The following is an 11671-nucleotide window of genomic DNA, read 5'->3' on the forward strand; positions in this document are numbered from 1 at the left end:
TATCTTGTATTCGTGATGGTCCATAAAAAAATTTACTATTATACTTATACCATGGCCTATGGTTCACCTTGCATTGTGAACTTCGATCTAAAACAAAATTTAGATTATGTATCTGCATTTAATAAATTTTGTGTTCTCAATTAACATATTAATATGTTTTCAATTGACATATTATGTGCATATTAAATAAAATGAAAGATATATATGTTAACCACATACTGAACTTAAATAAATCTAAAGTATACATTCAACGAGGATTCAATGTTGTAATTGTAGCTTCATTTTGGGAACCTTTTGCATGTGTGCCTGAAGAATATTCCTTGCCAAAAAAGAAGCCAGGCTCTTTAGCTTGAGGCAATGCAAAATCATTAACCAACATCTGAACTACAGAGCACATGTCTGGCCTATCCTCTGGAGATTGTTGCACACATAGAAGGGCGACATGGATTGACCTTAGAACTTGAGCTACATCATATGAACCAGTTATTTGCTCATCAACCAGCACAATTGATTTTCCTTCTCTATGAAGCTTCCATGCCTATACAATATTTAAAATCATACAAAGAAAAATGAAATATTCTAGTCAAGAAATAATGAATTAATAGAAACATATAAATTGGAACACTTACATGTTCGGCAAGAGCCACATATTTATCTTCATTGATAAACTCACTATTTCTCCTACCACTGACAATCTCAAGTACTGAAACGCCAAAGCTAAATACATCCGATTTAACGGAAAAGATTCCATGCCCGGCATATTCTGGAGACATATACCCACTACATAGTATTGACGATACAAAATGAGAAGATGACATGAAACAAACATATACAATATAATAGATACATGCATCTTAGGATGAAATTCAAATTCTTACCGTGTTCCAGCAACTCGTTTTGTGTTATCTCCAGTTGCATTTCCTAGTACACTCCTAGCCAAACCAAAGTCTGATATCTTTGGGTTCAAATCAGTATCAAGCAAAACATTACTAGTTTTGAGATCTCTATGGATTATTCTTAGTCGAGAATCTTGATGGAGATATAATAACCCTCGTGCAATTCCATTAATTATGTTGAAGCGTTTTGGCCAATCAAGCAACCTTTTCCTTGTTTGATCTGCCAAAAGTTTAAGTTAATTTTGTTTTAATAATTTCCTATGATTTGGATATAGATAACAAGGTAAACATACCAAATATGAAGAAGTCCAAACTTTTGTTAGGCATGTATTCATAAATCAACATCTTTTCTTCCCCGCTAATGCAACACCCTAAAAGCTTGACAAGATTTCGATGTTGTAATTTGGCTATACAAATTACTTCATTCATGAATTCCTCAAGACCTTGTGTGGAATTCTTTGATAGCCTCTTCACAGCTATTTCTTCTCCCCCATCCAATGTACCCTAGGCAATTAAAATAAATAAAATAAGATTATGTACATGCCCATCTAAGAAATTAAATTAAAGCAACATATAATTTTACCTTGTATACATCTCCAAATCCACCTTGACCTAACTTGTTCATCTCTGAGAAGTTATTTGTAGCTCTTGATATTGTTGACCGATCGAAAACTGGTAGCTCTAATTCTTGGTTCAACTTTTGTTCTTTCCTTTTCGATTTGCAAAAATACAAGTAAAGAGACACCCCAGCAAGAACTATTACAACCAGCATTGACAAACAAAGCACAAAGATTTTTATTTTCCTCCCCAATGAGCTTGAATGACGTGGTTCTGGTGTTAATAACCCTGTAGTTCCAAATGAAGTTTCTTATTTACATCCCCAAAAAGTAAGTATAAACACATTTATTATACCTGGTATTTCGGTAGCAGCCAGTCTGATGTATATGTCTTGCCCATCCTGTAATGTTCTCATATCAACTAAATCATCATACCAAATCAAACACCCACTTCCTCCCTTGCTTATATTGAGAGTTGAATAAGCCATACAAGAGCAATTCCGCAAACAAACTCGTTCACACTCTTGAAGACTCATAGATTCATTATTCCAAGAGTGCTTTGTATCTGGCAATTTGATACCAGAATATTTGAAGAATTTGTCCAACGAGGATCCATTATTGTGGCAATTCAGGGATTTTCTCCTATGACATCCTAGTGACAAACTCTCTGTTGCATTATTATTAGGCAAAAATTTGGCCAGACATCCACAACTATGATAATATTCATTATGTATGTTGCAGACACCATTTCCACCACATAAACCATGTTTGCCACAAATATCTGCCGGTTCGCTAAAAAAACTCACCCATTGTTTGATCTCATCTTCCCATACCCATGTTTTTATAATACCATTGCTTGTAACAAGAAATCTAAATAAACCCGAATAAACACTGGTATTATACCAAACATAAACCTCGTTTTTATTTCTTACCAGTCCATAGGGGCCAACGTTGGTGTTGCTCTGGTCTACTGGCGCTACACTAAAGCGCAAACCATTCCATGGACCTGAGTTAAAAATCTCTGTTGTTCTGTTCCTGAGACTAAGTTGTGGATATCCAGTAGGATCCAGGTGCAGTGTATATTGGCCTGAAGCTGGGTCATTTTCACCCTTCCAAGATGTAAAAAAAACCTCATGACCAGTCTGTAAATTCCACCCTAACTTCATTCCAGATAACCAATGATCAGTTGGATAATCAAAACTTTGCCAGAGAAGATTCTCCGGGTTTTCATCATCTGCATCTCTCACCACCAGGTTCCCCGAATCCAGCAACTCTGCAACCGGATTTTGCACCGATCTTGATGTATTCGCAGACCAAACAGCCTGACCCTTATCTCCAAGAAGTGAAAGTTGGCCTCCCAGGGTGATCTTCAAGACAGCCGAAGATGTGTCAGCAAGTGGAGCATCTCTGTTTGCAACCCAGACCACTGTCTTAACTGGATCTTGTCTGTACCATATACCTATGTAATGGTTTAAGGAATTGGTGGGGCTAAAGAATCCCAGCACAAAGGTTCCACCCTCTGAACCCATGGTTTCCCCATCTCTAAGGAATTGGGTTTTAGTAATTAAATCCTTTCCCAAGCAAATATTTGGTATTGAAAGTAAGAAAGCCAGAAGCAAAATGAGCGAAAGAGGTTCCATGGCTACTGAAAGAGTTAGTGGTTGAGAAATTTCTATAGTTGCCTAAAATGAAGATCAGACAACCAAGACTGTACGTGGGTCAGGTAGGTGAATGCCGGGACCTTTCCATCGCCTTGAATAAGTTAGCTAGAGATGTGAAGCTGTCAATTCACCCATTTATATCTTTGGGTCATTGTACGTTGACCAATTAAAACTATATAAATATAAATAAAAAAAATCAACCTATGTCACTTTCCAATTAATTATATACACTCGGTTAGTTAATAGTTACAAGTATACTTACATGAGTTAATGCCATATTGGGTCCTCCGACTCTTTGGGTATAATAATTTTTTCATGTTTAATTCTAAACTTTTAAATTGACCATCCAGGATCATTCGACTTTCAAATTGTTATCATCCATGATCCAAGTTTATCATCTATGGTCTTTCAACTTTTAAAGTTTAACCAACTGTGATCCTCCTAGAAGAATCATGAGTGATTAAAATTCGACAGTTGAAGGATCATGAGTGGTTAACCTAGACCACGAATAATAACAATTTGAAAGGCGAAGAATCACGGGGTGATCAATTTGAAAGTTTAGAACTAAACGTTGCAAAACTACTATTATCAGAGAACCCGAGATGGTATAAGCTCATACTTACCTCTACCGATATTCAAAGTCTATTGTTTGAAGGTGTTTTTTATTCTATAATTAAGCAATAACTTATGGCAAAAACTTGTGTGAGACCGTCTCACCGTGAGACGAGTCGGGTCAAGATGAATTGTAATACTTATACGCACAAATGTCATACTTATATGCTCAAATGTAATACTAATCGGGAATAAAAATTTTGCTACTTATAAGGGTAAATGTAATATTTTTAAGGGAAAATACAATACTTTAACATTTCGATTAAAAAGTGTTACATTTTCCCTCAAAAGTATTATATTTTCCTTTATAAGTAAGGGACACATGTCAACATTACTTATTATGAAAAATGTAATACTTTTTCTCTTATAAGTAACAAATTTTGTATTCTTGATTAGTATTATATTTGAGCATATAAGCATGACATTTGCATATATAAGTATGACATTTGCATAGTGCTTCGACCCGACCCGACCCGTCTCACGAATAAGGATCCGTGAGACGGTCTCACACAAGTGTTACCCATAATTTATTGCTTCCCAATAAGTTGTCAAGTAATCAATATTCTTGATCAACCGTAATAAAATTACTACAAACTTAAAATAATATTTTACTTTACATAAAACTTTAATTACTCCTTACTATATAAATTTCAAACAAATTCAATATTGTTATACATATTTAGGAAATCAAGGAGATAAATTAGCCTAGATTTGTCCATAGTTGATCCGCTTAAACTAAAAAGACTAATAGGCAGCTCTAGTTGAGAATAGAACTTGTAATCTTCTGATTATCAAGTCAATAGTCTGATAGGCTAGGTTGTCTATTTTGGGAACTATTTGAATGTGTGCCATATTCCTCGCCAACCAAGAAGGCAGGATCCTTAGCTTGAGGAAATGCTACATCATATGAATAAACTATTCTAGGGGGGAATGGGTGATACCAAATGGGAAGATGACATTATGAAACAAACATGGAATAAATATGTACTTGAAGATCTTAAGATGAAATTTAAATTCTGAGCAAATTTGAGGAATCTAAGTGCTGCGTTAATCAACGAGGATCCAGTGATGACATTGTGACTTCATTGAGGGAACTTTTTGCATGTTTGCCTGAAGAACTCTCTGAGTTAAAAACAGCCCTTCTACCAGCAAAGAAGCCAGGCTCTTTAGGTTGTGGCAACGCAGCGTCATTAACCAGCATTTGAACAACAGAAGACATGTTTGGTCTATTTTTTGGAGATTGTTGCACACATAAAAGACCAACATGGATTGACCTTAGAACTTGAGCTACATCATATGAATCAGATATATGCTCATCAACTAGTGTGAGTGATTCTCCTTCTTTATAAAGCTTCCATGCCTGTATAATATATATTTAACAATATTATATTGTACAGAGAAATGATGAATATTCCGTAGACATGAATGAGTAAATTAATTGAATCATCTGAAATGAAAATCTTACTTACATGCCCAGGAAGGGTCTCATATTGATCTTCATTTGAAAATTTGTTATTTCTCTTGCCACTAACTATCTCTAATACTAAAACACCAAAGCTAAACACATCTGATTTAACTGAGAAGATCCCATGTGTTGCATACTCAGGAGATATATACCCACTACATTGTATGGCCAACACTCAATGAGTAGATGCATTGAAAATTAAGAACAAACATATGCAAAAGATGACTTGCAAAAGTGTTTAAGAGTAAATTCAGATATATTCTTACTGTGTTCCAGCAACTCGATTTGTGTTATCTCCAGTTGCATTTTCTACTATACTCCTAGCCAACCCAAAGTCTGATATCTTTGAATTCAAATCAGTATCAAGCAAAACATTACTAGCTTTGAGATCTCTATGGATTATTCTTAGTCGAGAATCTTGATGGAGATATAATAACCCTCGTGCAACTCCATTAATTATGTTGAAGCGTTTTGACCAATCAAGCAACTTTTTCTTTGTTTGATCTGTCAAAGGTTTAAGTTAGTTTTGTTACAATAATTTAGTATGATTTGGAAATATATGACAAGGTAAACATACCAAATATGAAAAAGTCCAAACTTTTGTTAGGCATGTATTCATAGATCAACATCTTTTCTTCCTCGCTCATGCAACACCCCAAAAGCTTAACAAGATTTCGATGCTGTAATTTGGCAATAAAAATGACTTCATTCATGAATTCCTCAAGACCTTGCCTAGAATTCTTTGATAGTCTCTTCACAGCTATTTCTTCTCCCCCATCCAATTCACCCTAGGCAATTAAAATAAATAAAATAAGATTATGTACATGCCAATATAAGAAATTAAAGTTGCATATAAATTTACCTTGTATACAGCTCCAAATCCACCTTGGCCTAACTTGTTCATGTCAGAGAAGTTATTTGTAGCTCTTGATATTACTGACCAATCGAAAACTGGTACCTCTAATTCTTGCTTCAACATTTGCTCTTTCCCTTTTGATTTAGAAAAATACAAGAAAAGAGATACCCCAACAAGAACTATAAAAACCAGCATCGACAAACAAAGCACAAGGATTTTTATTTTCCTCCCCAATGAGCTTAAATGATGTGGTTCTGGTGTTAACCCTGTAGTTCCAAAAGGACTTTCTTATTTACACTTTACTATGAAACTTTCAAAGTGAGTATAAATACATTTATTATACCTGGTATTTCGGTAGCAGCCAATCTGATGTATATGTCTTGGCCATCTCGTATTGTTGTCATATCAACTAAATCAGCATACCACATCAAACATCCACTTCCTCCATTACTTATATTGAGAGTGGAATAAGCCATACAAGAGCAATTACTCAAGCAAACTCGTTCACACTCTTGAAGGCTCATAGATTCATTATACCAAGAGTGTTTTGTATCTGGCAATTTGATACCAGAATATTTGAAGAATCCGTCCGATGAGGATCCATTATTGTGGCAATTCAGGGGTTTTCTCCTATGACATCCTACTGACAATCTCTCTGTAGCATTATTATTACGCAAAAAGTTGGCCAGACATCCACAACTATGATTATATTCATGATGTATGTTGCAGACACCATTTCCACCACATAAACCATATGTGCCACAAATATTTGCCGGTTCGCTATAAAAGCTCACCCATTGTTTGATTTCATCTTCCCATACCCATAATTTTAGAATACCATTGCTTGTAAGATGAAATCTATATATACCCAAATAAAGACTGGTATTATACCAAATATAAACTTCCTTTTTATTTCTTACCAGTCCATAAGGCAGGTTGGTGTTGCTCTGTTCTATTGGTGCTACACTAAAGCGCAAACCATTCCATGGACCTGAGCTAAAAATCTCAGTTGTTCTATTCTTAAGAGTATATTGTGGATACCCAGTAGGATCCAGGTGCATTGTATATTGGCCTGAAGCTGGGTCATTTTCACCCTTCCAAGCTGTTAAAAAAACCTCATGCCCAGTCTGCAAATTCCACCCAACCTTCATTCCGGGTAAAAAAATGTCAGTTGGATAATCAAAACTTTGCCAGAGAAAATTCTCCGGGTTTTCATCCTCTGCATCTCTCACCACCAGGTTCCCTGAATCCAGCAACTCTGCAACCGGATTTCGCACCGATCTTGATGTGTTCACAGACCAAACAGCCTGACCCTTGTCTCCGAGAAGTGCAAGTTGGCCTCCCAGGGTGATCTTCAAGACTGTTGATGAAGATGATGTGTCTGCAGCAAGTGGAGCATCTCTGTTTGCAACCCAAACCACTGTATGAACAGGAATTTTTTTGTACCAGATTCCTACGTAACGGTTTGAGGAATTGGTGGGGCTAAAAAATCCCATCTCAAAGGTCCCACCTTTTGAGATGATGGTATCCCCATCTTTCAGAAATTGCGTGCTTGAAATTAAATTCTTTCCCAAGCAATTATTTGATATTGAAAGTAAGAAAGCCCACAAAAGCAAAAGGAGTACAAGAGTTTCCATGGCTACTGAAAGAGTGAGTGCTAGAGAAATAATTTTAAAGAGTAGCCGTTGGAAATGAAGATCAGACAACCAAGTAAGACAGCGGGTGAATGCCGGGACCTTTCCATCAAAATAACGTGTCTTATATCATTTTTTGACTCTTTCTGTCACTAAAAGTTGACCCTTTAAAACTAATTAATAAAATAAAGTAAATCGATAGATGCCACTATGGCATAAAATATTTTTCCACTCGGTTAGGTGCAAATTAAATTGCATTGTTTTTAAGACTTACAATAAAGATGACAACCATTAGATCTTAATGTTATTTGAGATTAATTGAGTGTAAATTTCATATTTTCTTGCCAATAAGTATGGTGGAGTGGGGGTAGATGAGGGGTGTGATAGGTGTTTATTTGTACAATTTTCTGATGCATATTTTGGTCCAATTGCTTCAATACTAGTGCATGAATAGACCAATTATATGTTTTGTTGTGTAGGAAGAAGCAAGGTGAGGAATACATTAAAGCTTAAAAGGCAAAACAGACCAAATCAAGGGCAATTTGCAAAAAGTAAAAGAGCATCCATGGCTACTGATGGAGTAGTTGAGGAATTTTTAGGTACATACAATAGCGAAAATTAAGATCAGACACCCAAGAGTCAAAACTACGTGTAAATGCGGGGACCTTTCCATCAAAACGTGTCTTGACTTCATGATATTTCTAGCCAATTAACGATCATATATATATAAGCATCAATTGATATATATACATAACTAGGATAACTTTTACTTTATTCCATATTGAGTTTAAATAAATATAAATTATACATTCAACGAGTACTCAATGTCGTAATAGTAACTTCATTTAGAGAACTTTTTGCATGTGTGCGTGAAGGATATTCCTTGCCAAGAAAAAAGCCAGGCTCTTTAGCTTGAGGCAATGCAAAATCATTAACTAGCATCTGAACTACAGAGGACATGTCTGGTCTATCCTCTGGAGATTGTTGCACACATAGAAGGCCGACATGAATTGACCTTAGAACTTGAACTACATCACATGAACCAGCTATATGCTCATCAACAAGCGCAATTGATTTACCTTCTCTGTAAAGCTTCCATGCCTATATAGTATTTAAAATCATATAAAGAAAAATGAAATATAAATTCTAGACAAGAAAGAATGAATTAATGGAAACATATAAAATGGAACACTCACATGTTCAGGAAGAGTCATGTATTGATCATTATTGATAAACTCACTAATTCTCCGACCACTGACTATCTCAAGTATTGAAATGCCAAAACTAAACACATCTGATTTAATTGAGAAGATTCCACGTCCGGCATATTCTGGAGACATATACCCACTACATAGCATAAGTGATACCAAATGAGAGGATGACATGAAACAAACATATGCAATAGATGTGTGTAGTAGAAGATCTTAAGATGAAATTCAAATTCTTACTATGTTCCAACAACTCGTTTTGTGTTATCTCCGGTTGCATTTCCTACTATACTCTTAGCCAAGCCAAAATCTGATATCTTTGGATTCAAATCAATATCAAGCAAAATATTACTAACTTTGAGATCTCTATGGATTATTCTTAGTCGAGAATCTTGATGGAGATATAATAACCCTCGTGCAACTCCATTAATTATGTTGAAGCGTTTTGGCCAATCAAGCAACTTTTTCTTTGTTTGATCTACAAAAGATTTTCCTTAGTTTTGTTCCAAAGATTTATAATATAGATTTGGTTATATAGTGGAGAAGATAAACATACCAAATATGAAAAAGTCCAAACTTTTGTTTGGCATGTACTCATAGATCAACATTTTTTCTTCTCCCCTAATGCAACATCCCAAAAGCTTGACAAGATTCCTATGTTGTAATTTAACAATGCAAATAACTTCATTCTTGAATTCTTCAAGTCCTTGTTTGGAATTCTTTGATAGCCTCTTAACAGCTATTTCTTCTCCCCCATCCAATGCACCCTAGACAATTAAAATAAATAAATAAGATTATGTACATGCCTATCCAAGAAAGATGCATATACTCTTACCTTGTATACGACTCCAAATCCACCTTGACCTAATTTGTTCATCTCTGAAAAGTTATTTGTAACTCTTGATATTGTTGACCAATCAAATATTGGTAACTCTAATTCTTGCTTCAACTTTTGTTCTTTCCTTTTTCTTTTGCAGAAATACAAGAAAAGATACACCCCAGCAAGAACTATTACAACCAGCAGCGACAAACAAATAACAAGGATTTTTATTTTCCTCCCCATTGCGCTTGATTGATGTGGTTCTACTTTTAACCCTGTAGTTCAAAAAGACTACTCTTATCTCTTGATTTTCTTTTAATGATAGAAGAAAATCCGCAATCATTATATAAATGTGTGCATTGAATAAACCTCGTCTTGTGACCTTAGGCGGTAAAGGACCACAAGAAGGAAAACCAGCTTTGATTATCCAATTGGCTTAAACTAAGATTAGTAAGCCTCTCCGAAACAAATATCAAGCTTAGAACCTTGTAATTAGCAAGTCAAAAGTCTGATTAACTTGACTGGGTTGCTTTCAACTTCTCTTATTTCTACTTTATTGTCAGGCTGTCAAACTGATAATAAACACATTAACTATACGTTGCATTTTACTATAAAAAAAAAATAAAAAAAACAAAAAAAAAACCTGGCATTTCAGAAGTAGCTAATCTGATGAACATATCTTGCCCATTCTGTACTGTTCTCATATCAACCAAATCTCCATACCAAATCAAACAGCCACTTCCTCCATTGCTTATATTGAGAGTGGAATAAGCCGTACAAGAGCAATTCCTCAAGCAAACTCGTTCACACTCTTGGAGGCTCATAGATTCATTATACCAAGATTGCTTTGTATCTGGTAATTTGATATTAGAATATTTGAGGAATCCATCTGATGAAGATCCATTGAGACAATTCAGGGGTTTTCTCCTATGGCATCCCCGTGAAAAACTTTCTGTAGAATTATTGTTAGGCAAAAATTTGTCCAAACATTCACAACCACGAAATTGCTGTATGTTGCAGACACCATTTCCACCACATAAACCATATGTGCCACAAGTATCTGATGGGTTGCTACGATAACTCACCCATTGATTGATCTCATCTTCCCATACCCATGATTTTATAATACCATTGCTTGTAACAAGAAATCTAATTAAACCCAAATCATTACTGGGATTAACCCAAAAATAAACCTCTTTTTTATTATTTATAACCTGTCCATGTGGGTCATAGATGCTGCTTCTAATGCTCGGATCTACTGATGTTACACTAAAGTACAAACCATTCCATGGACCTGAGCTAAAAATCTCAGATGTTCCATTCTTGATAATAATTTGTGGATATCCAGCAGGATCCAGGTGCAGTGTATATTGGCCTGAAGCTGGGTCATTTTCACCCTTCCAAGCTGTTAAAAAAACCTCATGACCAGTCTGCAAATTCCACCCATACTTCATTCCGGGTAACCAATGATCAGTTGGATAATCAAAACTTTGCCAGAGAAAATTCTCCGGGTTTTCATCATCTGCATCTCTCACCACAAGGTTCCCAGTATCCAGCAACTCTGCAACCGGATTTTGCACCGATCTTGATGTGTTGGCAGACCAAACAGCCTGACCCTTGTCTCCAAGAAGTGAAAGTTGGCCTCCCAGGGTGATCTTCAAGACAGCTGAAGATGTGTTAGCAAGTGGAGCATCTCTGTTTGCAACCCAAACCACTGTCTGAACAGGAATCTGTTTGTACCAGATTCCTACATAACGGTTTGAGGAATTGGTGGGGCTAAAAAATCCCATCACAAAGGTTCCACCTTTTGAAATGATGGTATCTCCATCATTCAGAAATTGCGTTCTTGAAATGAAATCGATATCCTTTCCCAAACAAATATTTGATATTGAAAGTATAATCAAAACTGGTAAAAGAACTTCCATGGCCACTACAGATACAGAATGGTAGAGGAATTTTTAC

The 11671-nt window shown here is 35.7% G+C and overlaps 2 protein-coding genes across 2 annotated transcripts; both read right to left on the reverse strand.

Moving 5' to 3' along the window:
- Nucleotides 1–154: 154 nt before the first annotated feature.
- Nucleotides 155–7684, reverse strand: LOC116023718. Its single transcript, XM_031264724.1, has 12 exons — nt 6391–7684; nt 6054–6313; nt 5769–5979; nt 5458–5695; nt 5196–5346; nt 4862–5086; nt 1809–3135; nt 1480–1742; nt 1190–1400; nt 879–1116; nt 630–780; nt 155–538 (listed from the first exon to the last, which is right to left on the reverse strand). The coding sequence occupies exons 1-12, from the start codon at nt 7682–7684 to the stop codon at nt 248–250; spliced, it is 4860 nt and encodes a 1619-aa protein (XP_031120584.1). The 3' UTR covers nt 155–247.
- Nucleotides 7685–8461: 777 nt separating this feature from the next.
- On the reverse strand, nt 8462–11634 carry LOC116023719 (G-type lectin S-receptor-like serine/threonine-protein kinase At4g27290). Its single transcript, XM_031264725.1, has 6 exons — nt 10353–11634; nt 9725–9984; nt 9446–9656; nt 9130–9367; nt 8878–9028; nt 8462–8782 (listed from the first exon to the last, which is right to left on the reverse strand). The coding sequence occupies exons 1-6, from the start codon at nt 11632–11634 to the stop codon at nt 8492–8494; spliced, it is 2433 nt and encodes an 810-aa protein (XP_031120585.1). The 3' UTR covers nt 8462–8491.
- Between the last annotated feature and the right edge of the window lie 37 nt (nt 11635–11671).

Source organism: Ipomoea triloba, chromosome 6 (assembly GCF_003576645.1).
Source record: "Ipomoea triloba cultivar NCNSP0323 chromosome 6, ASM357664v1".
Taxonomy (NCBI): Eukaryota; Viridiplantae; Streptophyta; class Magnoliopsida; order Solanales; family Convolvulaceae; genus Ipomoea; species Ipomoea triloba.